General features: G+C 41.8%; 1 protein-coding gene across 1 annotated transcript; it reads left to right on the top strand.

The window, feature by feature from the left end:
- Window positions 1–1,627: 1,627 nt before the first annotated feature.
- On the top strand, window positions 1,628–25,725 carry CRLF2 (cytokine receptor like factor 2). The gene is made up of 8 exons (XM_074945518.1): window positions 1,628–1,703; window positions 8,581–8,692; window positions 9,667–9,842; window positions 11,149–11,288; window positions 12,321–12,483; window positions 19,553–19,673; window positions 23,996–24,080; window positions 25,402–25,725. The coding sequence occupies exons 1-8, from the start codon at window positions 1,628–1,630 to the stop codon at window positions 25,657–25,659; spliced, it is 1,131 nt and encodes a 376-aa protein (XP_074801619.1). The 3' UTR covers window positions 25,660–25,725.
- Window positions 25,726–27,337: the final 1,612 nt, after the last annotated feature.

Genomic DNA, 27,337 nt, shown 5'->3' with positions numbered 1-27,337 from the left:
GAGAGAAGGCACTGTCCTTACTCTCTGGGTGATTCTTTAGCAGCTGTCACCTGGCAGCTTACAGCCTTGCTCAGTTCAGCCTCCTTCAGCATCCATGCCTATAAATGATTAACTTGTTCTTGATCTTTGCTCCCTTTAGGCCTGAGGGAGGCTGTGCTGGAGCCAGGTTTTTTGGACCCTCCTCTCCATCCTGACATAGGGATAGGCATTTGGGATGTCAGGCTGGAGAGGAGGGTCCAAACTAGGGTGACCAGACAGCAAGTGTGAAAAATCGGGATGGGGTGGGGAGTAATAGGAGCCTATATTAAAAAAAGACCCAAAATCACGACTGTCCCTATAAAATCGGGACATCTGGTCACCCTAGTCCAAACTAACTGGGCTGTGGCACTGTCTCAGGGGCAAACGGAGCAAAGACCAAGAGGGTGAGAGTGAGTTAATCATTTATACATTCCCAAACAAAGACCCTAAACCTGAGCTACTCCTTGGTTCATGGATGGCTGCACTGCAGAACAGATCTCAGGGCTCACGGCATCTTAGTTCATGGACTGAAGATCATTTATCTGTGGAAAATATATAAAAGCAGGTAATTACCAAGCTACCTGAAACAGTGGTTAACTCTTTCCTTGCCGGCTCCTGAAGCATCTCTGTGGAGTCAGTTTGTTTTACGCAGTCGGATTGTCACCTAGGCATGCTCAAGGAGATCCCTTCCTTAGGGTTTGTCTGAGAACCCACTGAAATTAGTGGGAGTCTCTCTGTTGACTTTGAGGGGCTTTGGTTACAGTCCCCAATGTCTTAACATGGGGATTGGTTTCTGAAGTCAGTGGCCGTCCCTGAATGAAGAAAAGGGGAATGCAGTAGTTTTGACTTAAAATATATCCTTTCCAAAGTATTTCTTTAGTAATTATGGGCTAGTGAGGGGAGTGCTAAAGAACCTTTTCCTTGTGTCTTCCTTTGCCCCCCCGCCCCCAGGCCTGGAATAACAGCAGCACCAGTCTGCTTTCCTACAGCTGCAGTCCAACTGAGATTTATCCAGTAGAAAGTGTGGCAAGAAAAAAAAAATCATCTTATGGCCCTTGTACAGCAACCAGGGCACCACTTAGCGGCAGAGAGGAAAACATACTGCATCCTCTTTGGGGCTATAGCAGCTGCTGTTCTTCCCCAGAATGCCAGAGTATTCTGCCCCCTCTCCCCCTGCTTGTGGTACTGCAGTCAGTAATAGAGCCAGTTAATGGAGTGTGTCATCATGGTGCACTGGGTCCTGGAGTGCCTTCAGTGCTAAAAATACCCTTCCCCCAAAGCAGACCAGAGGCTATTAGGCATGATTAAGCCTTATACTAGTAATTATTATTATTCAATTACTATTATTCTTCTGCCTAACAGTGGTATCACATAATGTGAATAACATAGGCAGACACGTGAAGTGCTGCTGTTCTGTAGTAATATATATTTCATTCATACATTTGTATATACATGAAAATTAACTTTTTGTTTCCTGTTGTCATTTCCTCTAGTTCCTTCCAGTCTCTGATATTAAGCAGTGAACTCCAGAGGTTAAGATTACTCATGAAGAAATGCTATCAAGGCTTCCCGTGGTAATCTGATCATAGACTAATGAATATTTCCAAGTATGGGGTTAGTCCTTCAAGCCCATGCAGCAATCTTTATCTTGGGCAACCTGGTGGCTTCTCAACCACTTGCACAAAGTAAGTTGAACTTCCAGATATTAATTTTAAAACCTGATGTGCAGATTCACATTATTTCTGTGGATGCTTTATTTGCTTCGTGTTTTATCAAGTACAATACCTTCTAAAAAAATATGGCCCGTTTCATCACTGGTGTAACATCACAATGACTTCTGTGGAGCTACACCAGGCATGAATTTGACCCCTGTTTCTTCACAAATCTATAGGGATATAACAGAAATATTTAAAATGGTTTGTTCCAGTTAACATTCAGGGAAGATGAATGTTTTGTTTGAAGATAAGGGGAGTGCCTCTCAAAACTCTGAGGAGTGGTACATACTGCCGAAGTTATGAATTATGCGAGCAGGGATCATGTGCAAAAAATAGAAGTGCAATCTTCTGACCAGACATTCATATTAAAAACTGGAGATTAAAGTAAGACTTAAACAATTAATATTCTCTCATATTAAGTAGTATATGGGATAATGCCCATTGACCTGAGGATACTGAAATATCCATTGACCTGAGGATACTGAAAAAGTATATACTTAATTATACATTTCCCAGAGGGGAAAACCTTACTTATTATTAATCCACAGTAACAGCTTGGATATTTGGTAACCCGGACATTAGAATATCTGTCTTTAGTTATATTGCACAGTATCATTGTTACTCGTGCTAAGAAATAAACAAATTAACTCAAAAATCCATTAAAAAAACCCCACCCAGCACACATGGATGACAATTTAACCTTCATTCTTGTTAACACTAAGTTCCTGTTTTTCATTTCTGAATTTCATGAAAAAAAATCATGGTTTAAGATTCTTCCAACAGTTTATCATTTTCTTTAGAAATCTGTACTATATTATATTTTATGTCTGAAACATACTACTTATGGCAACTCAGTAACACAAGGACCGATGTTCCAGTGCTAATTACCTGGTATAGTTATTTACAAAGTGGGTGTAACACTCTACTATTCACATATGTTAGATCCAGTTTGTACAAGCATAAATGACCTCATAAGACGCAAGGCTGTGGAGAATCAGCCTAGTAGTGCCTAGCTACTGCAGTGTCTGCTCATCCTACCAATTGTGTGCCACTTCCGCCTGCTATGAAGCCCAATAGATGTAATAAGGAATACATCTCTCCCAGGCATATGCACTCTCTTTCTCTCCATCTCACTCCCTCTCATTTTTAAGACAGGGATTCACTTACCTTTTATTCTGAGTCATGGGAGCTCATTTCATGCTTTTCAGTGCTTACCCTGAGTAGCACTATTTCCTACATGCGGTTCTACTGACTTAGATGAGATTGCTGTCATGGATAAATAATATTCAGTGCAAGTAGCTGCTGCAGGATCAGTTGCAGGGTATCAGTCTCAGATTGGTTCAATACAGCAGGCTAGGAGCTACTGCATGTGGAAGTACTATGTGTGGTTGCCTATTAGGTTTTAATCAGTTTGGGGAAATCAGAAGTGGTTTTTCTTTTTTGTTCTGTTTTGTTGTTTTGGTGAGATTGCAACGGTTCCAGAACATTTGTGTTCCACTCTGTTATCTTTGTAGATATGTGTTTTTTGTCTGTTCCATTACATTTAGGCTTATTATGGTGTTCCTTTTGGTTCAATGATAAAGAAAAACATTACTTGTGGTTCGCAGCACTGCTGCTTTCCTAATTGCTCCGGGTTCTGCTTGCATAAATTACTGAGGATGGTGGGCTCAACTAATAGTCACATTTTCTGCTTATTTTTCCTACCAGATGACTTCCTGCACATGCAGAGATCACATATTTCATGTATTTATGCTTCTACACATTTTCAGTGCATTCAGTGATCAACTGTGCCAATAAGACCCTGTCATTGAGGGCCATGTGGTGCACCATCAATGCTGTTGGAGTTCCAGCAAGAATTTTCCCTCAGAGAACAAAAGTAGAGTTTTCCCCGGAGCTGGAAGAGTCTGACCTTGCTGTGGCCCTTCCAGCAGTGCAGCAGGTTCCTTACTGAGTTCTTGGCCAGGTCCACTGGCTGACACAGGAGGACATGGGTCCAGAACAGCTCTTCAGGGCAGGCACTGTCTCTTTGCTGTATGGTTGTACAGAGCCTAGCACTATGAGGCCTTGGCTTCCAGCCATGCTACAGCAATAAATAATTATAATAATAATAATAATTAATTAACAACCCTGCTTCTTCCCTGTCACTTTGGGGTGTCATGTGACCTCCCTGCTCTTGTGCAACTGTGGGGCAGCGGGAAAAATAGGGGGCTACAATTATTATGAAATGAGGCACCCGATTGGCTTGTAAAGATCCTGACTGGGTGGACAGTTCAATGCTTGAGACCATCCCACTTACTCTCCTTGGAATCATGAAGCCTATGAAAGGGGGAGAAAATATCCTTTGTTTTATCGCTCTACCCTGTTCCCGCTCCCCCCCTCCCCCCCCCAAGTTAAAACTCTCTGACTTGACTCCCATGAAAGCCACTTTCCACTGACAGAAGATTGTTCTCTTTCCAAAAATGCACTGTCTGCCCATAGAGGACAATAAACATCCCTGCAGCAAACGGGGCAGGAAGTGTTGGGCGTAAGAAGGGATGGTTAACATTCGGAAAAGCTATGGAAAAGAATCCAAACTACTGATGCTGATCTGAGTCAACCTTTTAAAAATATTATATAATATAATACATTTTCTTTATTTATATTATTATTTGTAAAGATGCACACAGTACTGTCCCAATACTTAACGAGAGAGCATGGGTCCAGATCCTCAAAGGTATTTTACTCCCATTACATTTCAGAGGGAGTCTGAGGGTCTGGTCCCTGGTCCCTACTCTGGAACACATACGGTATTGGAGAGGGCTGTGAAATGTATATGAAATACTTAAACAAACCAAAAAAGTGCAGAGTCTGAAGTTCATTTCCTCAACAGCAATGCATATTTTAATAATCAAATGATTTTAAAATGTATTTAAAATTATATAAGTCCTCTGTAATTGAATACATTATTTTAAAATCTTTAACAGGTTATGCCGTCACTTACCTTTTATGAAGTTCTTAGAAACTAGAGTACATCAGATGGTTCCTATCTCACCAGATGTTTTATTATAACCCCCCACTCTCTTTCTATTAATTACTCACTGTTTATTGTTAATGTATTTACAAGGTGTACACATCAATGACCATGTTTGCTAGATGTCAGATACAGATGTGAAAATCCCAGAGTTCCAATCCATAATATGCAGCAGGCCTATAGTTATGTGCAGAATAAGACCCTGATTCTGCAAAGATTCCTGCATGTGGTTAGCTTTACACAATGCACATAGTCCCACTGAAGCCAAGAGGACTAAATGTAAAGTTAAGCATATGGGTAAGTCTTTGCAGGCTCGGAATCAAAATGACAGTCTTTAAGGCCAAACAAAAAGCATATAAAGCCAAAACATAAGGTCTTTATCCAGGGTTAGATTGAGCCTTTAAGGCACAGCCTATACTAAAGGATAGTATGGAGCTATCCTCCCACAGGAGAAGGACCAGGAGGCATTTTTTGTGGGATGCAACTTACTCCATCCTTTGTGACCAGTCATCTCTATTGGCTTTTCCATGGAGGGTGAGACCCCCCCAGCCTCACCTCCTCCCCATCCCTTTCCATCCACTCCGGGATGTCAGAAGGAAGTGATCACAGAGCCTGGGATTCTGCCTTGTGCTTATGAGGGGTGTGTAAAAGTGGGTAAATGGATTGTTCTCTCCAAATAGGCAGAATCTAACCCTCAGTTTCCCTGGCAGCCTTTTGAAGAGGAATCCAGAGGAGCCCAGGTGGCTTCCCTGATTTGCCCACTCAGAGTCTGCAGATCTTGAACTGTACAGAGTCTCTGCTGAGGGGCCTCTATGCGGTGGGGGAGTTCTTGGGGGAATTTGCCATTTAGGCGCCCGTTTGCTCATGGAAGGGAAAGGCAGGATCGCAATCAAGGACTTCAGGATTTGGCCTTGAAGAAGGGTTGGTTCAGCGGATTGATAATGGGATTACAGAACCTTTCACCTCTTAGTATGGAGAGGAGGTCAGCAGTGATCAAATGCCCTTAGCATATGATGACTGTGAGGTGTTCTAAGTAAAATAAGTTACGTTTTCTGATCACATTCTCAGGGCACCTGTGTCCACATCACAAAAAAAACCCCAACATCACAATTAGTCCTAGAGCTGGCATCCTTGTTGGTAATCTCAGCATTGAGATCAAGGATTAAATGCCAATCTGGCATCTTCCACAGGGATTAGTTATTCCTCGCTAAAAGAAATAAATTATAAACTTGTTCAAAAGGACAAGAATTGTGGTTTATTTTTATGAGTATGTTGAGGTCCTTGTGATATGCAATAAAAGGACAAGGGAACGTCCAGATATGTACTGATAGTCACCACAAATTTGAAGGGGAATTAACACAAAAATGTTCACATCTGGCCACCACAATATTTCTCAGGTGTACATAAAGAAATTCAGACCAGTACTTCCCCTAAAAAAGTACAGTGCTACATCTGACAATTCCATAAGACAATAGCTGGCTGAAAGACATTAAAGAAGTAATTCCCTTAGAGAAGGACACATATCCAGCAGACAGCATATGGGCTTCAAGGTACTCCAGAGTCATTTTGGGTCCTACATACAAATACTCCATATGGATAGGAATGCCTCTTTACTGCCTGCCATTATGTTTACCTATAACTCAGTGCATTCTGACATTGAAAAATTAAATGAGCATTGAATTTGACTTAGCCTTGAAAGTATGTGATTAAACAAGCATGCAATGCAAACATTCCCTATTTGTTTTTTATGATTCTAACACATGAAAGTTAACGATTCCTACTTGGTTTATATAACGAAAAATTGTCCATAATAATAGTCATCAAAATATTTATTTGCCTACCTCTACAGGCTGTTGTGAAGACTAATGAGTTAATGTGTGTAAAGGGACTTCAAGATATGTAGTGTTCTGTATACACACTATTTCAATTTTTTAAAATTTAATAATATGGGATCTTTATTTAAAAGAAGAGATGTGATGGAAAAATAAGAAAAAGCACACTATAAATTTGTTTAATTATTCACAGATATAATTTATGCCCACTTTAATGCCCTTTGACACTGCCAGAGATGTGTAAAGTGGCCTTTGTGTCAATAAGAATCAGGCCCAATCACCTGTATCCTGCAAGTGCAGAATTGTTCCCTATAGTAATTTTTCCTGTATTATGTGATAAATATTTTAAAATGACTCCGAACTGGAACCTACAGTTTATAAATCTCATTTTTAGGAGTTTTGTTTCTGATATTCAGCATAAATTTTCATACTCTTGATTTCATTCCACTACCTATAGTTATGCTTCTTGTGTAACCCAGAAGAATTCCTTTGGTTTCTTGATATATGCACCCTTCAGATATTTGTAGCTGTTTATCTTGTCTAAAGATAAATCAAGCTCTGACGAATATACTTGATGTACCACTGTGGTATTCTAATCAAGCCTGAATAACTGGAAGCAACATTGGCTTTGATCAGATGCCTAGAATCTGAGCAAGAGGGAAGTCTGGGAGTGGGGAGCAGGAGGATGGGAGAAGAAAGAGAATGTGAGTATAGTAAGATGCTCTGAGGTGACCTGGCCATAAGGAGGTAGGGAGAAGTGGCCAGGTCCATTGGGAGAAACCATAAAATTCCTTCTTATCCACTGATTCAAATCTGGTACACTAGCCAAACTAATTCTGAAGGAGAGGGATAAAAAATGGCCAAATCAGTGATGCTGCATATACTATGTGGAGGCAGTGCCTCTTTCTAGAGATTCCACTTCAAGCAGGTATCTGAAATATTATCTGGCTGAAGCCAAATATCAGAAAGTTGGCTAGATTTCCTCTGAAGAGCTATTCAAAGCTGAATTTCAGTATAGCCCCACAAGCTACCCAAATTCAGATCTGATACTTCTCTCAGACAGCCACCAATCTGCAGTAAATCTATTGAAGACACTCAAGTTACACCTATTCAAAACTGGTGTGAGAGAAGAAATCAGGACCATAGTTCTTCTTTCCCAAATATTTAATCATTTTTATTGCTACTTTCTGAATTCCTCCGAGTCTGCTGACATCTTCTTGGCGTTGAGCTGCACAGAACAAAATGAAATATTCCAGGGCAGTTATACTGAAGTTGTATAATGAGGGACTGACATCAACCTGCTCTGCTGTGTGATGACTCTGCATAAGTATTTGGGCCTATTGTGCTGCCACATGGCCTTGCAGACTCATATCTATTGTTGTACACTATGGGCTTGTCTACACTTGAAATGCTACAGAGCCACAGCTGCACCACTGCAGCTGCGCTGCTGTAGTGCTTCAGTTTAGACATTACCTACACAGATGGGGGAGGTTCTCCCATTGGTGTAGGTAATCCACCTCCCTGAGAGTCTGTAACTATGTCAATGGAAAAATTCTTCTGTCAGCCTAGCGCTGTCTACACTGGGGGTTAAATCAGCTTAACTACATCGCTCAGAGGTGTGGATTTTTCACAACTCCCGAGCAATGCAGCTGGACCAATCTAATTTTGTAGTGTAGACCAGGCCTAACAGTCCCTCGGTGTTGTTCATTCACTATTGTTCTCCAGGTTTCTCCTTCTAAATGTTTCAGATTATATTTCTGCAGAGGCCTTGTTTTGTACTTTTCCAGTCTCAATGCCCTTATTATTTTCCACCCATATTTCTAACCTCTCTAGGTCCTTTAGTCTTATTTCCCTGCCTTGCAAGTCTTCACGTCACCTCTCATTTTTTCTGTCGTCTGTGACCGTGGAGTAATTAAATCGGAACTACTGGTCTCTGAACAAATGTGTGGTCATGTCCTTGATTTCTGGGGTTAAAACTGTTTTGTTTGTCATTGCAATGAGACAGGTTTGAAAGAAACTATCAAAATCACAGCAGTCAATTTCAATGGTGAACAGATGCAGATCACATGGGCAGCTAAAGACTATTTCCCTGACAGGAATGTGACTTTTTTTTACAGGTAAGTACGGGCAATGGCTATCCTCTTCCCCTTGGCTAATGTCTTTGGTTAGTGATTCTGAAAGTATGTCTACACTGCAATTAAATACCCACGGCCTGTGTCAGCTAACTTGGGCTCATGGGGGTCTGGAACCCCGTTTACACCACAATTTTACAATCCTGCAGCCCAAGCCCTGCGAGCCTGAGTCACTGACATGGGCCACCTGTGAGTGTTTTAATTGCAACGCAGACCTACCCTTCGCCATCTCACTCAGTCCAAGTTGTGTTTGAGCTACACCCGCAAATGAAAGAGAATCTTATATTTGATCCAGATCAACATGCAGACTTATTTATGTTCGCTCCACACCACAACCCTATTTTCCAAACTAATCATCAGATCTGCTGAATACTTAGCTGCACGCAAGTGGTTACACCCACAGTTTTGTCCATTTTTCTGATGCCCACCAGTTTGTCAGAACAGTTGGAACCATTTTTCACACACACACACACACACACACACACACACACACACACACAGCTTTAGCTGCTGTTATAATTAAGAGCTGTGCAGCAATGAGTTGATGCTGCAAATGAAATGAAACATTTATAGCTGCTTTGGGTCAATGACAAGTCAACCAGTAGGAGGTTTACTCAACTGTTAGTGGGTATACGAGACAGCATTTCCAGTATTATGGTGTAGAAATAGGACATGTCACCAAATGGTGAATGTCTGACACAGCTGTTAAAGCAAACCCTTCCCTTCTTAGAAAAGACAATATTAAAGAAACCTCACAATCTCAAATTGTAATGAACAGCTATCTGGAAAGGCAATAGCAATTAGGTACCAAACTCCCCTTCTCCGCTTTGAAAATCCCATCTATAAATTTCCCATGGGAGAAGTATTTTAATAAGCTAAAGTGACAAAAAGCAACTAACTCATTTCAATAGATAACATAATAACTGTGTTAACTAATTTTATTTTGTTTTTACTTGTAGATTTGGCACAGCTCTTCAAAACAGAACTTGGAAGCAATGCCCCCACTATATACTTGACCAAGGTTACAATTCTGGCTGTTTCTTTAAGACAGAGGGACTCACTCTTAACATCTCTTTTAAGGATAAGAATGGAAGTGAAGAGCTTTTCCATCATCAGCTAAAATCTGATTCCTTTAGTAAGTGAGTGAGCAATGACATTACCAAATTCCTTGGTAATGATGGTGCCTTCAGTGATCTTCTTTTGTATTGAGTCTGAGATGAAGAGATAGAACTATTTCAGAGTATAAAATATTATCGAGGAAGATGGCGAATTAGTCAAGAGTATAAAATATTATCAGGATGGACAGAATATTGTTCTCTGTTTGGGTATACTGAGGCTGCTTCTTCAACACTTACTTCAGTGGTCACATTGTCTTTACTGGGGCTACTTGTTTTGAATAAAGCCCCCCAAATTCAGATCAAAATCTGGATTTTGAACACTTAAAAATGTAGGTATGTTTGGATTTTGAAATATTTAGTATAGTTGACTATGTGGAACATGTAAACATACATGTAGCAACAACTGGAAGCCATGCTTCCATTTTCATAGTGGAGGGGTAAATAGATGATATCACAATGCCAAAATGACAACGGGTTACAGTGAGAAAGCACTGGAAGAGTAAGAAAGAGGCATTTCCATTTCTCTTATACTTTTATTGGTTTTATGTATGTAGATGTGCCTTATGAGTACAACATGTAATGACTATTAGTGCAAAGAAATCTGCAGAATAGTAGGAACTAATACTAAATAAAATAAAATAAACCAGCTATAGAGCACCACTGATCATGTCTTCTAAAGTTAGGAGAGCTTCCCTGGAGGAAGGGTAGTCTTATGGCTAAGACACTGGAGTGGTGTTCAGGAACTCAGGTTTGATTCCCAGCTTTGTCACAAATGTCCTGTGAGACATTGGGCAAGTCACTTTGGATCTCTGTGCCTCAGTCTTCCATCGCTAAAACAGAGATAATAGTGCTTCAGATCTCACAGGGGGTGTTGCAAAAATTCATTAATATTTACCAGGTGCTCAGATACTACAGGAATGGGAGAGAAGTAGTTAGATTTCTTTGCAGGTGGTGTGGATCAAAAGAGAGGGTGCACTAATGTGTAGGAAGGGGTGTTATGCTCTAACTCCCATGAAGATGCAACTTCCACTGCTAAGAGGTAAACAACCAAATGGTTCAAAATATTGTGCCCATAACCGCTGACCATCTGTAATCAATGTGTCAATTTAGAACAGCACAAATGCATGATGCCATGGGTCTGAATGACATTTTGATGTACAGAAAACAGGCCAGCTGGAGAACTGAACATTCCAGGAGAACTGAACTTCATGACAGTCTAAAGAATTCCAGGAAGGCTTGGGGGTGGGAGCGATGGTTTGAAGTGAGTTGTAGTGATTCTTTTTAAGAGCGTATTGTGTAATTTATATCAAATTTTTTCCTCAGTAAAACCCAATCCACCTGAAAATGTAACCTTCCATTGGAAAAGAGATACGGTTACTATAGAATGTAATAAACCAAAGACAACAGCAAGGTGCTTGAAGCTTGAACTCCAGTATAAAAGCAAGTATGACAAAGAATGGCAGGTGGGTAGAGTTTGGAATTCTCACTTAGCACAGGAAAGAGATGGGAGTGGCACCTCCACGGAACAGAAAGCATGGGTTTTCCCAACAGGACCATCCCATCCCATCCCATTAACATACACTTGATGGGCTGGCAGCAGAATAATGTCTAGTCTTCACTGCAAAAAAGGTGCATTTTTTCCTTTGGGGTAACTAACACACATGTGCTACCCTGAGGTAAATACATGCTGAAGGCTAGACACTTTAATTTAAAGAAAGGTAAAGTTGTCAAGCAAAACAGTCCTATACCTCCTCCAGGGATTAGCCTTGAGGAGTTTACTTCATGGTAAACTAAGTGGCTGGTCTTCAGTGTATTTTTACCTCAAGACAGTGTTAGTTATCCCCAGTAAAAAACACATCTTGTTTAGCAGTGAAGGCAAGCCCTAACATTTGCTAGACTCCTGGATATCTAATGTGTGCTGAATGTCAGCATTCCAGTAAATGGCCACATTTCAAGGGAGATACACTTCACCTCATACACACGTCAAGAAGACATAGGGGAAAGGCCATATATAAAGAATGGGAGCAGGGAGGGGAATCATAAATGGGAAATGATGATGAAAAATGGGAGAAAGAAGAAAAACAACAGAGAACAGGAGATGGGGAAGAGACAATGTTTCAGGCAACTTATTTATCTAGAACATAAATACCAGCTTTACATTTCATTTCATGGAATTAATTCTTCCTAGGCTCATAACTAACGGGTATGCTTTGTGGACCAAAGCTAATTCTGTTTGTTTCACTGCAAATAATTATTGAGACATAAATGTAACAAAGAACTTATACGTTAACTTAACTGTAACATTGTTTAAGGCTAGAATTCAGTTTGAACCAGGAAAATCCATCCAAGATCCAGATCTCCTAAAATTTTGGGGGATGTTCTACTTGTGTCAGCCCATCTCCTATGTTTGTTATTACAATGATATAGTATAATACTGTGAGAAGAAAAATATATGTTGGAAATAATAATTAATGATCAAATATCTTCCTGTCCAGTCTAGAAAATCTGCATGTTGCAAAGTTGAAGAGCAAGGATTTGATCCGGAAAAGTGCTACTCCTTCCGGGTCAGATTGGAAAGACTCGTTCCTTTTTGCAATAGAATTCCTTATGCCAGTGAATGGGCAGAGGCAACAGTTTGGAGAAATGGCAGCTTACTAGGTAAATGCTAAGCTACATTCATATTCTTAGCTGGGAATATAATCAGAGGAGGGGAGGCTGGGAGAGGGGATGTCAGGTGGTGCATCAGGTTAATTCAAAGTAAAGATCTAGTCAAATAATGGAACAACCGAGTCTAAAGCTGCACTGAGTATTCTGGCCTTTGCCCTGAAGTGCATCATTGATTTAAGACATTAACATGGAAGTGGAGAATTTCCCTTGAATCTGTCAAATACTTGGGAAGTGACATAGACAGTTGCTGCCATGTTTCAGGCTCTTCAGTGACTTATGAGGGGAGGTCGTGACATCAAGCTTGCTATGAAGTTGTGGATCTACACAACCATGGTTATACCGACTCTATGGTATGGCAGGGGAACTTGATCACTGTTCCATATCAAGTGGCAGGACAAGATCAGAAATGAGGATATTTGAAACTGAAACCAACAGCCACCTCCATCAATGTTGGTTTGGTTTCAGTGACTTTCTTGGTACAGAGATATTAATAGGATGGAATACCAATGAATTACGAAGCATGTTTATCTAGGAATGCTGCTACACAGCTGACAATCATCTAGTCACCAAAAGCTTTGGTGGCGCAATAAATTTGCCAGCAATAGACATAAACTGAATACCTAGGCAGACCACCTAAAGGACCAGGTAGAGATTTATGTGGGTGGTGCTCAATCTGCAAGGAGAATACATCCCTTTGCAATTTGCCATCATGATGATGGATGGATTAGGTTAATTCATAGCCCTTTCAAAAATAATTTGATTCATGAGTGCAAATTGGGTTGGTGGCCTGATCCTTCAGTTCAGATCTATGTTGCTGTAGATGTCCCAAGCAACTAGATCTATCTGGCTTTAAGATTAAACTCGATAAGTTTATGGAGGAGATGGTATGATGGGATAACATGGTTTTGGTAATTAATTGATCTCTAAATATTCATGGTAAATAGGCCTAATGGCCTGTGATGGGATGTTAGATGGGGTGGGATCTGAGTTATCCAGGAAAGAATTTTCTGTAGTATCTGGCTGGTGAATTTTGCCCATATGCTCAGGGTTTAGCTGATCGCCATATTTGGGGTTGGGAAGGAATTTTCCTCCAGGGCAGATTGGAAGAGGCCCTGGAGGTTTTTCGCCTTCCTCTGTAGCATGGGGCACGGGTCACTTGCTGGAGGATTCTCTGCTCCTTGAAGTCTTTAAACCATGATTTGAGGACTTCAATAGCTCAGACATAGGTGAGAGGTTTTTCGCAGGAGTGGTGGGTGAAATTCTGTGGCCTGCATTGTGCAGGAGGTCAGACTAGATGATCATAATGGTCCCTTCTGACCTAAATAGCTATGAATCTATGAATCTATGAAAACTACTGATTTGGCCAGTAACAAATAGGCTTTGTATTACAGTAGCACCTACGTACCCTAAATGAAATTAGTTTCCAGTTGTGCTAAGCCCTGTACAATTTCCCTCTAAAGTGGAAAATTTGTCACTACACTATTTCAGAATTACAGTGACATTGATAATTATACACAAAGTTGATTCATGGATTGTTCAAATGTTGTGTGCAATTTTTCAATGACAGAGATAAATAAGGAAAAGATACTGTCTCTGCCATTGAGATCTTATACACATGATTTAATTTTTTTAGTTCTAGATAATACTTTTTCCTTTCTTCCACAGTTTTGTTTACCTTGTCTGGTTAGTCTGTAAGATATATATGCTGCTGACATCCCTGTTTGATAGAACTCTTCAGGGCTCCTCAATGTTATTTATTTATTTATTTAGATTTAAAAATGCAAAATTCCCGTCCACAGCTCTGGGAAATTTAGCTATAGTTCATACATCCAATAATCACTATAATTATGAGACTAGTACAAAGAATATAGTGCAATATAGTAATGGAATAAAATAGAATACTACAATAACCTCCAATAAAAATAAAATTGAAATACCCACAACCAATTAAGTTGAAAAGCCTTAAACCATCAGCCAACCATTGCCTAAATCAGTGGTTCTTAACTTTTACTGCAGCCTGCACCCCTTTGGTTCTCAAAATATGTTCCCGCATCCCTTATCAAAAATCGTTGAAGTAGGTCAGTTCTTTAAACATAGATATATTTTTTGTTTGTATATTACAATAATAATTTAAAAATGTATAACGTTAATAAATTAACATTTAGGTTTGATGAAACAAAGTAATTGTACTTACATGCCTGTGTTTAATTTGTGTTTTCGATGATTTACCTTCTAAAAAAATCTGGCCTGTCTCGCACCCCCAGAAAGGGCATCTCGCACCCCCAGGGTGTGCGTGCACCCCTGGTTAAGAACAACTGGCCTAAATCCTCAGAAAACAGAAGGGCTTTTCAACATGTCTGTATGGTTAACAGATCCAGGTTCTGGCAGGCCAAAACTGGAAGTATAATCCAGAGTTGTGTGGCCTTCACAGAAAATGCGACACCAGCAATCCCATCAGGTTTAAAATGAGAGAACTCTACCAGTGTAGGCTGAGAGAAGGTGTCTCCCAAGTAGCCAGCTCACTTTTAAGGATTTGTAAGTTAAAATCAACACTTTATATTCCACCTACAAAGTAACAGGCAGACAGTGGAGCTCACTGATCACTGGTGTTACAGCTGCTGCACCAGCTTCAGTATTTGGTGGTCTCAAGATGCAGCCCCCTCTAGCGTGCAGTCCAGAACATTCAGTGTCTGGCTAGGTCTGCCTCTGACCTTTTCTTTTGCACATTCCTCGCCAAGCACAATGAAAAAAACAGAACTCTTGCCAGCAGCTGTTACGTGAACATCAAGTAGAAGCTTTGGATCTAACAAGACCCCTAGTGCCATCCTCTGCCTCGTTCTTCTAAGTACAGTCTCAAAGACAGATCACATTAAGTTAGAGGACACTTTTCACAAGCTTTAGTAGGTCTGGATTATTCCTTATCGCTTTGCTGGAAAGCAATACTCCCAATGAGTGCCATGAACCAATAGAGAGAGAGTTGCTGTAGTTACATGAACACAGGCAGTCACTCAGTCCACACACCTTCAAATCAGATCTCCACAAGGTGCCATCCACTAGGCTTTATAGGAACTGTGAGAGACTCAGATTTCTAACTCCCCCAAAAGATATCTCTACTTTGACACATGGGGATAGTGACTTCCTGGGGAAAATCTGTCTACACGAAACACTAGGGTGGGAATCCTGGCCTCATTGAGGTCAATGGTAAAACTCTGATTGTTTTCAGTGAGGCCAGGATTTCACTCTGGGACCATACCAAAGTTTTCAGTGCCTGCATACTAAATAACATCTGAAAGGCAAGCCAAGAAGAGTCTCTTAAAATTCCACAATGTCTGAATCCAAGTACTGTCTAGAGAGATCATCACTTCTGGCTGGCTGAATATGGACCAGATGGGCAGGTGGAAAACTCTGTTGTTGGGTAGGGTGTAAAACTGGAACTTTACCCATAATGCAGTCATTCCAATATATTAAATATTAAATAATATTTAAATTATTTCAATATATATTAGTTATGTTACCTTTGGAAGAGCAGAAGCTCATGGACTAGATTCACAAAAGTACTTACGAGCAGAAGTCTTGGGTTTAGGATCCTGAGTCTTAGTTTTAGGCTTCATTGTGATTCACAAAGCTCCCACTGAACCCTCTAGGCACCTCAACTCACTTGGCACCTCAGTTTCTGCAGTAAGACTTTCCTTCAGTGCCTATGTTTCTGCCTCTGGGATTGAGCACAGCTGCCTCACTTAAGGAGTCTGGACATCTATCTCTTCCAAAGCCCAAGAGCATGTGCAGGGCCTGAGTTGGTAGGCATGCTCAAAGGCCACCTACTGGCTTAGGTCCCTCAGAGAAGTTCACACACAACAGCCATGGGAGGACCTCCCTCATAACTTTTACCCAGTGGTTATGTTATTCACGTGGGAGACGCTGGGTTCAAGTCCCTCTTCCACCAGCTGTGGAAAAAGGATTTGAAAAGGGCTCTGCTACCTCTCAGGGGAGCACCCCAACCACTGAGCTGTACGGTATTCTGATGTATGATTCTTTCAGTCTCTCCTATTGAAGCTGTTCCACTGTGGCTAATTCCTTAAAGAGTCATTGGAGCAGGGGGATTGGAGCTTGGGTCTCTTACATTCTGGGAGTATGTGCTAACCCTCTCTGTGTGTGGCCTAAATGAAACCAGCTTCAACAGGAGAGATTAAGAGAGCCCCACATCAGAATATCCCCTCATCCAGTTGTTAGGCACTCATCTGAGGGATAAGACACCTTTGTTCAAGTCCCTTCTCTTCAAGAAATGGAAGGGCGACTTGAACTGGTGGTTTCCCACATCCCTAGTGAATACTCTAATCACTGGGCTAATATTTATGAGGGAATAGCTCTTCTCCCCTCTGCTTTTTGCAAAAAGTTCCTTAGGCACCTGACTTCAAAGAGGACCCATAACTGGGAATCACTAGTGGAGATAAGTTCCTCCCTGCAACTTGGATTTAGGCACCTATCTGTAGGAGAAAGGCGGGGCTTACCACACACTCCTCTTGGCAGCATCTCACTTTCTAGCTGAGGCAGCTCCCCACCTCAGATGCCGGCTTCTGTGAATCACAGTCTAACGCCTGTATTTCTCCCCATTTGTTGTGTAAGGAGCTAGGGGTCTAACTCAGGCTTTGTAGATTGCAGTGTGTTCCTGTGATTTTCTAGGCACCTAAAAGTGAGGTGTTGTGACACTGAATATCACAACACCCAAGTCCCTCTGTGAATCAAGCCCTATTTGCTCCAGTTAGAGTGCTGAGCTGGCACAATAAAAGGTTTTTACTACAAGGAAAACTAAGAATTCCAGGAGGTTTGTAAATGCGTCACACTGTGCGCCAGTAGTCTTCTCCCTAACTCTCTCTGGGTTTAGGTATGAAACATTTGGAGGTTTTGTTTGTTTGTTCTGTTTTTGAGAAATAAAAAGCAGGGATTACATGTGAAAACTAGGTAATTTTGGGGGGCAATTTTGAGTAGAAACATGTAACCCTGTACCATTGTCCATAATTATTGCATTATTGTTTAATCAGTACTGTTTGTTGAACATGATATGGAATACCCCAAATGATGCCTAAGACCTCCTTTTAATCACACACAAGGCTATTTCTAATGGATAATACCACAGCCTTAAATTCATAACTTTGTTAGACACTAACAATCATAGACTGAATAGAAACACTGGATTTATGGCTAATTACAACAATCTGTAACCCACTAGCAATCCCCTGCACTCCCAGCTGCTTTCTCCACCCCCTTCCTTTCCTCCCTCTGACTGGAGGGGTGTTATCAGGTCACTTTACCTTGAATGGTCCCTTGAAATGTGTTAACTACTTATGATAAACAATCTGTTCCTCCTTGTATTTAGCAGTGACACTCTGAGTAAGGCTATGTCTACAGTGCAAAGTTAAGTCGACTTAAGTTACGGCAACATCCAGCCACCACCATAATTAAACTGCTGCTGCATATCCAGACTATGCACCTTCTGTTGGCAGAGCGCATCCACACTAGCAGCTCTTGCATCAACACAGGGAGCAGTGCACGGTGGGTAGCTATCCCACTGTGCAACTGGCTGCAGGGTGATTTGGGAAGGGTTTGCAGTGCCTCCTGGGGCAGGTAAGCATCACATGATGCAGGTTTCTCAATCTCAGCATTGCATGGGCATCCTACTAGGTTTCCAGCTGCTTTTCAGGTGCCCTGGTAACCTGCAAGCCAGCCATCTGTGTCAGAAAGCATGGATCCCACACTGCCCTTTAGTCTTGTGCTGTGTGTTATGAATACAAGGCTATAAGAGGAGCTCAATGTGCGGGGAGGGGCTATTCACCACCATCCTGACCCCAGTCTCCTCCTTGTAGAAGTGACTATTTGCCTCCCTTGCCTCCTGCTATGCCTGCTGCAGCTCTTTGATTTTTACAGGACACTGCTGTGTGTCCCTACCATAGCCCTTCTCCATGCCCTGAGCAAGTTCCTGCAGCTGGAGCGGAGCTGTGACTGCAAAGCCTCCTCTCCTCACAGACCCAGAAAATCCACCACCTCCCATGTACTTCAGGCAGGAGTGGGTTTGCTGCATGGAGCCGGCATGCTCAGCTGGGCAGTTGCTATGTGATCTCTCCATACCGAGCAAACAGGAAGAGCAAGTTCAAAACTTCCCGGGGCTTTAACAGGGGAGGGGTGTTCACATGTGTCCCTTGCTGCAGAGCAGCAGAGTTCCAAACAGTGACCAAAGCAGTCAGGGTGGGCATTGTGGGACACCTCCTGGACGTCACCGTAAGCAATGTGGTGTCACTGCATCACTGACACTGCATCACTCTAACTACATTGCCCTAAGCTCTATGCTTCTCGTCAAGGTGATTTTATTATGTCGGTGTAGCAGGTGAGTTAAACCGGCAGCAGGAGCATTGCACTGTGTACACCTCCACAGTTAGGTTGATGTAAGCTGCCCTATGTCAACACAACTGTGTAGCGTAGATATGGTCTTAGTCTCCCAGACCTGCAGGAGAGCTCTGTGTCAGCTGAAAAGCTTGCCTTTGGTTTTATCTACTCTACCACTTTTGCCAGTAAAACTTCTGTTGGCACCCCTCCCTCCCCCGACATAAGTTTCACCAGTAAAAGTTCTGGTGTGGACAGTGTTGTGTTGGCAGGAGTCCTGCTGACATAGCTCACACCACTCCTTGGGGTGGTTTAATTATGCCAGCAGGAGAGCTCTCCCTTCGGTACAGAGCGGCTACACCAGGGACCTTACAGTAGCACAGCTATAGTGGTACAGCTGGGCTGATGTGAGGTCGGGACTGTAGACATAGCCTCTCTCACCAACAGAAGCTGGTCCAGTAAAAGGTATTACCTCACCCACCTTCTCTGTCTAACACCACCAGAAAGCATTTCATTGCAAGAGCGAAGGAACTGTGGTTTTCTTTTGCAGATTTAGATTGGTTTGTCTAGTTTCTTCCCTAACATTGCTACTGTTTTAAAGAGAACATCTGCAATAGGTACATTTATAAATTTACATTTATAGAAACATGACATTTTAAAATATTATTTTTGTAATTACTCCTAGATTCATGTGCTGATGATATAAAAAAAAAGCCTCTGTCAGACAATGCGATCCTTTTAATTTCTGTGCTGGCAGCCCTTCTAGTAATAATCCTCCTTCTGATTTTTGTGTGCAAGTGCCAAAGGTAAGTGTTACTGGTCCCTACTGATATTTGTGTCATGACAATGCAACGTACGCAAAAAATGTGCATATTTTGATCCTCTCCTTCTCCCACCATCCATTGTTGTTTGTCCTCTGAAAGTGCAAATTGTTGAGGGCAGGGATTGCGTGTTCCTTATGGTTGTGTCCTGTGCCTTGCACATTGTAGGTATTACTGGAAAACAAAGAATAATTAAATATACTCCCCAACCTAATAGGCTCCCACTGGTCTTTATGATGCCATGGAATCATTGGCACCTTCAGCCTAAAGTCTGCAGACTGCAGACCCAGTCATTTGCTCTTTAGTTTCCTGCTGCCATACCTGTAGAGAGCACATCTCTGGAGTGCCTGTAATCAGAGATCCCAACCCTCACTGCCATAGAAGCAGGGAGCTTCTGCAGCTGCAGACACATACTTTCTACTAGAGGAGCTAAGAACAGAAGGTGAGAATTTCCTTCTACCTGAAGAGTGACAGTTGGAAGGGTGATGGAGCCACAGGGTGAGAAAGGCAGGGTAACAAAGAAGAAAAGATGACAAAAGTAAAGGGGAGGAGTGCAAAAGATGTTAAAGGGGAAGATAGGGGAGGTGGTGGTGGAATGGATGACCAAGAAAAGGAGGCAGGTAAAAGATGAAAAGGTGTAAAGGGTGATTAAATGGGAGAGCTTCAAATAGTGGTAGAGGAGCAGGGGATAGGTGAGGTGAAGTGAGTGGCAGTCTCCTGATCTATTTAGTGGTCTTAACAAGACTACCATAACCCTCAGTGATGTTGTGAAGATTTTGTCAGTAGTACCTGGAAAGCACTTTGGGCCCCTTGCATGGAAATAGTATTATTGTAATAATCCTTACTTACAATACTGCTTGAATGACAAATGTGGGATCAAAGCCCCAAGACATCTGCGTTTGCTTTTCTCTTTCATTTATAAATTGTAAAGATAGTTTAAAAATAGCATCTCCTGGCTGGGGTTTATAAAACATTGGCACTAGATTCTTCTTACCAACTCCCTCACTTGCCTTCCTGCCTCATCTGATCTATTACAAATGAAACATGAGAAACCAAAACTGAAACTTTGTGGCACTGAGGTGCACCTTGGAAGCAACATAATCGTAACATCTGTGAGCGTTCAAAAGAAAATCCATTTTATGAGCATTCTGTCTTGCAAACAGTCTTTTGGGCTTGCAATTCCAAGGAGAATTTAGGCTGTTTCTGTTAACTTTTTGAGCTACAGTACTAAATATTAAAAGGGTGCATGTTGCAAGAGTGATAGCTATTACGGAACTTGAAACATGTTTAAAGAAGCTGCAGTTGAGAATATTCATCATTGTTTGTTTATTTCTATTGTATAACCATTATGCACGGCAATTAGCAACTTAAATTAAGACAGGCACAATACAAGGGGACAAATATAGGGCAGGGATGCGTGAGGGGATGGTGGTGGTGAAAAGAAAGAGATCATGTGTTTCGGTGAATAATGTGTGCACCTTGAGGAATACAAAGAGTTCCGTCTTTTCTCTTTAGTCAAACATATATATATGGGACCATAGACTAAAATTCTCCTTGAAGAAGTGTGTTTTGTGAAGTAACTCAGGCTATGTCTACACTGCAATCAAAGGTGTGATTTGCAGCTCAGGTAGGCATACTCATGCTTCCTTTAATCTAACTAGGTTGCTAAAAATAGCAGTGTAGACCCAGCAGCCTGGCCTTCGGTGCAGGCTGTACAAGCCTCAAGAATCCTAACTGTGTACTTGCATTGCTAGCCCATGCTAGGGTGTGTACTGCCATGTCTTCACTGCTATTTTAGCTGTGCTAACTAAATTGAAGCTAGCAGGGGTATGCCTATCTGAGCTGCAATCCCACCATTGATTGCAGTGGAGACATACCCCATGGCCTCACCTACTTAAGAAAGATGCATTGGTTTAACTAAACACATTTAGTTAAACTGGGGTGAAGCCCAGTGTGGACATTTTTATTTTGGTCTAGCTCAAATGAGTTAGAAATCAGTTTAAGCTAAACCAAAATAAGCCACCCTTAAACTGAAATAAGAGCATCCATACAAGGGTTTGCATTGGTTTAGGCAAATTATTCTAAAAACTGATTTAAGTTAAACGAGTACAACTTTCTTGTGTTGACAAAGCAGTAGAATAGGAAAGAGTGGAAGCACGGCAGGTGGGCCTGGGAAAGGGCCCCTGGGCACGAAGGCTACACGAACAAAAACATTTGTGCTAGTGCAGGGGTTCCCAAACTTGGTTTCCAGCTTGTTCAGGGTTCATGGCTTGTTCAGGGTAAACCCCTGGCGGGCCGTGAGATGCTTTGTTTACCTGAGCGTCCGCAGGTACGGCCACTCGCAGCTCCCATTGGCCAGGAACGGTGAACCACGGCCACTGGGAGCTGCGAGTGGCCGTACCTGCAGACGCCCAGGTAAACAAAGCATCTCGTGGCCCGCCAGGGGCTTACCCTGAACAAGCCACAAACCAAGCTTGGGAACCCCTGTCCTAGTGCAATGGGGTCCTGATCCATAACTGGGGCTCCCAGGCATCACAGTGATACAAATAACAATAATACAGCTAATGGCTACATTTTGGAAGGCTTGACCTTAAAGGGTCCCATCTGCCCATTTAATATAACACAAACCATCTCTTTCCAATTATCAATATGACCTAAAAATAAAATAGAAAGACAGTCTCTCCCAGCTGAATTTCTGCCAGCCTTCCAACAATGTGTGAATTGTGAGAGGGCTCTAGCCCTTGAAAGCTAAGGGTTTGTCTACACTAGCACTTTTGTTGGTAAAACTTTTGTTGGTCAGGGGTATGAAAAAACATACCCCTGACTGACATAAGTTTCACCGACAGAAGCTCTCCCGCTGACTCGTTGTGGGGTGGTTTAATTATGCCAACAGGAGAGCTCTCTCCCGTCAGCATAGAGCGGCTGCACGGGAGACCTTACAGTCAGCAGCTGCAGCGATACAGCTGTGTCATTGTAAGATCTGTAGTGTAGACCAGTGGTTCTCAAAGCCGGTCCACCGCTTGGCCCGCGCCACTTCCCGCAGCCCCCATTGGCCTGGAGCGGCGAACTGCGGCCACTGGGAGCAGCGATCGGCTGAACCTGCGGACGCGGCAGGTAAACAAACCGGTCCGGCCCGCCAGGGGCTTTCCCTGAACAAGCGGCGGACCGGCTTTAAGAACCGCTGGTGTAGACAGCCTCAGTCTTTCCCAGAGTAACTATGAAATTCCATACAGTGGCCTTGCAGCACCTCTTGATTTGTACTTGAAACTGCTCAGATTGTCAAATGTAGAATCCCATCTGAACACTGGCTGCCAGGAAGGAGCTACCTTTAATTCCCATGCTATCGCTGGATTTGACTTCAAGATCAGACTACTTGGCACTCATTTACTTATCTGATAATGAAGTCAGCTTTAATGGATGCTGAGGAGCTGGAAGCCAACACCTTAATTCAGGCTTCCGGATATGCCGCACCGTGGAACTTCCTTTCCTTGTACTTCCCCAGATTTTTCTTCCTTTCATTTTCAAGGACCACTAGGGTGATTGTGAGGGTGCAGAGGTGACTCTTCTAGTCCTACGAGGCCTACGTAGGCCAGGACTAGAGTAGTTTTCCAGAGGAAATTAAAAGACAGTTTTTCAGGGCAAAATGCTGTCTGTTCCACTTTTTTTATTGCTCCTACATAGAGCCCAAATTAAATCTTTCAAACTAACTGTTTTTTCCTATTACTGATAAGCTGACTTTCACTCCTTTGTTTCTCTGTCAACTGCCTGCTTCAGTACTGGACACGATCAGAGCACCAGTGATCTTGGCATCAGTCTCTGTTGCACTGATGAGCAAAATCAGCACATGCAAGATGATGCCAATGTTAAGATTGATGGTTTGCATGCCTGTGTTCATCAATTCAGATCTACAGTACATATATTACAGCTCTACGAAAGCTGCCAACTGCCAAAACCACAGAATTAGCCTTTTTTCTCTCTGAAAAATCCTATGCTGTTGAACCACAATTACATTACTGGAGATAAGTGTTACTGGAAAGTCCACTGATGTTACAGGCCCAGAATTGCTTCTCCTCTTTGCTCTGTTTATGCCACTCTGAATAGCAGAAAAGCAGAAACAGGCCTCAGTTCCATAGCAGGCATACAGCTACTATGACTGGCTCCTACACTACCACTCCAGAAGGGAGGGGACATGGCGGGATGTGCTGTGCTCAGGTAATTCCCAGCCAGTGTATAGTTCCCTTGGGACTGCTAGCAGCTGGCAGAGTTTAGAGCAGCTGAATGCTTACTTTGTTTTGTTCTGTTTACAGATTGCAGAAATCAGTTATGCCTGTTATACCAGACCCAAAGCATATATTTTCTGATCTCTTTAATGATCATAATGGAAACTTCCAGGTAAATATCCAAGCACTCTTGAACTTCCCTTGGTGAGGTTGCATTCATTCCAACACAACAGTCCTACCTTGCACATAATTTAAAAAATGTAGCCTACCTTTGTAGTCTCTTTTGAAGTTTAAACTCAGTGCTCTCTGATCCAAAAGCAGCCTCTCGCTCTACTACGTGACCACCTGGTCTTACAGAAGAATGATTATTATTACTTATTTGCACTGTAGTAGCACATAGGGAACCCAATCATAGAAGAGGACTTAATGTGCTAAGGACTGTACAAAGACAGTTCCTGCCCAGGGGAGTTTGCAGTGAAAGTAGAAGAGAAGATACGTGGAAACATACAGACAGACAGGGTAAGACTGAAGCAATGGTGGCCAGCATGAAAAGCAGAGATCACAACAGGCCAAATTATTGTACAATCCTCTTTCCAGACCTCCTGTCACAAAAGCCTTTGTCCTTTACAAAACTAACCATGGTTTCCCAACTTGCCTGATTTACCACTATGCCCTCCAATCCTTTAGCACACAGCTTGCTGTGAAACAGCAAATCTTCACACAGCCTGACAGAGGAACAAACTTTTTGTTTGCTTCCCATTAAGTTGAAATGTTGAAATGTATGTAGTTTACCTGAAGAGCATTTGTTATTTGAATGTTCTTGAATCTGCCCAGCACCTTACCATTTAGACTATGCTATAGCGGAAAGCAGCCTGGCAAAATAATTAGGAATATTCACTATCTGATGCATAATAGCTACTGGGCCACCGTTACAACAGTGATGAAAATGAAAACCAATAATAATGTTTTACTTGTGAGTCAAAAATGTACTTGCCCAAGGTAAGTTTGAAAAGATACAAAATAATAATAATTAATAATACAATGCAAAATAATAATAAAGGGCCTGATCCTGAAATCCTTAATCAGGCAGATCTCCCACTGAAGTCAATTTGAGTTTTGATTGAGGTAGGACTTGGCTTAAAGGATTTGCAAAACCCTGACAAATGGAGGGGGAGAGGGAGGTAATGTATTCATCTAGTGTGTGTTGAAAGCACCTATCACTGTAAGTGCTATATAAAATTAAATCCAACACTGAAGGTGTCCTTAGTGGTAATTTTCTTGAAGTTTTCCTTGTTCTTTGTGTGCATTCATGTTTTTTGCTTTTGTCTTATTTTCTGCTTGCCTGCTATTTCCTTCTCTCCAACATGACATCCCCCAAATGTGTAGGTCCTGGGGTCATGCCATTACTGGAGCAATGGTGAAGGTCAGTGTAGCCTGTGCTTGTTTCAAATGAAATTAGGGAGTGTGCTGACACCAACCTTTCATTCTCCTAGGAATGGATTGACCAAACTGACAATGCAATGGGCCACACCAAGATGGAATGTGTAGAACATGAGTGCATCATTGAGGAGAGAACAGAGCTGGAAGATGAGAAGGAAGCTAGTGAAAAGCTTTGTGAATTGTCAAACATGAATGAAAGAGATTATCTGAGTTCTGCTCAGAACACTTGCCTGCAACCACCAGTCAGTGATACAATTTCTTTTGGGAGTTTTAAGTTCTGTATGAATGAAGACATGTATGTCATCTTATGAAACTATATAATGCAGTAGGAACATATGGTGTCGGGAAAAGGTACACAGGATCCTGATGAATTTAAAGAAGCATCTGAGTAGAGGAAAAAGTTAGAATCAGGCTTGCCTGGCATAACATACAAAACTATCCAATCTGGATCTGGATTGCAATTTTCCCAGAATTCAGGGACAACCTATGCAGGCCCATTAGAGAAACAAGAAGGCATGGCAATTCAGGTGTATTTGGATGTGGGGCTCTAGTTTGGACCCATCTCTATGGCTAAACCGAGCCTCATCCTGCATGGTGAGCATTCAAGGAACCCTTCTCGCTCACTGCACACCTTGTAAGAGCTGGGCACAAACTCAATCCTTGTTCTGAGGGAGTGCACGCACTATGTGCAGGTAATGAAAACAATAGCATTAGCCATATCCGAGTGGGCGGAAAATGTAAGAGTTAGGGCAGCGCCATCGACCTACCTTCTCCTTCTCATCTGGTAGCAGTACATGGTGGAATACATGCAACACCTTTCCAAAGGGGGTGGCAGGAGCTGTGCACTCTCTGCTCTCCAGGAGTCATGCTTCCTGCCTCAAGCACAATGCTTCCAGCAGCTCTCATGGGTGAGGTGAACATTTGCACCACACCTAGTGGAGCTAGGATCTGAAAAAAAACCAACCAGAATCTGCCCCCAGGAATACGATAGTGAGGATGTACAGAGTCACACTGGGTCCTGATCCTGCAATGAGCTCTGTTTGGGCAGCCCTTTCAAATGCGCTAGGGGGTCCATGCAGGCACAGAAGTCTGTGCATGTGGACCTTATTGCAAGATCGGGCTCGTAGCATCTAGTCATGTACATGTCCTTAGGTTTTCTCTTCATATAGTAGACACATTCTTGTAGACAAATGGGATAATTCACCCTTAATGGTGGATTGATTTGACTGAGAAAGTCTCATCTTTGCTCGATATTTTACATCTTCTAGCATGTTCAGCAACTGTAGATTTTATTAATGACTTGCTGTTCATATATTGGCCTTTTATTGTATGTGTTCCAACTTCAGCTAAACTATGTCATATTTTTTTTCTCTAACCTCATTTTGTTAGATAGCAGACTCGGGAAAACCCACTTGATTCTTGCAAACTGTGTTTTGTATATCTTCCTACATCATTTAATGTGCATGCTTCTTGAAAGCAAACATTGTAGTCAAATATTTAGGATGAAATTCATCCCTGGCACAAGTCTATTTAAGGCAAAGTAGTTACACCAAGGATTAAGATTGTTGGACTAGCTTCTCAGTTAGTGTAAATTGACATTACTGTTTGGAAATGGAGCTGGTCAGAAAAACCACAGATGAAGTCATTTTCTGTGAGACAGTGAAGTGCCTTTGAAATAGAAATGCTTTATAACTAATGTTGATTTTACCGAAATTTCATTGTGGAGAAAACCAAAAAACCAAAACAAATGAAAACAAAACAAAAGAAAGAAAGAAAGAAAGAAAGAAAAGTCACCACAAAGTCAAAATGTCATGTTGACTTTTTTCAGGAATATAAATCAATTTTGAAATTTTGAAATGACTTTTCATTTTTAATTTGTAATGTATTATATTATATATTATAATATAAAATAAAAAGTCAAATAGAAACAAAACATTTTGATCAATTTGTTGTTTTTGGAGCTTTCTGAATAAGTTTTACATTTGGGAG

Source organism: Natator depressus, chromosome 1, assembly GCF_965152275.1.
Source record: "Natator depressus isolate rNatDep1 chromosome 1, rNatDep2.hap1, whole genome shotgun sequence".
NCBI lineage: Eukaryota > Metazoa > Chordata > Testudines > Cheloniidae > Natator > Natator depressus.
This window is presented reverse-complemented; position numbering and strand designations above follow the sequence as displayed.

Coding starts and splice junctions, on each gene's coding strand:
- CRLF2 (XM_074945518.1), top strand. CDS start 1,628: ATGGGGTTAGTCCTTCAAGCCCATGCAGCAATCTTTATCTTGGGCAAC. Junction 8,693..9,666: donor AATGTGACTTTTTTTTACAG/GTAAGTACGGGC, acceptor TTTTACTTGTAG/ATTTGGCACAGCTCTTCAAA. Junction 12,484..19,552: donor GAGAAATGGCAGCTTACTAG/GTAAATGCTAAG, acceptor AATTACTCCTAG/ATTCATGTGCTGATGATATA.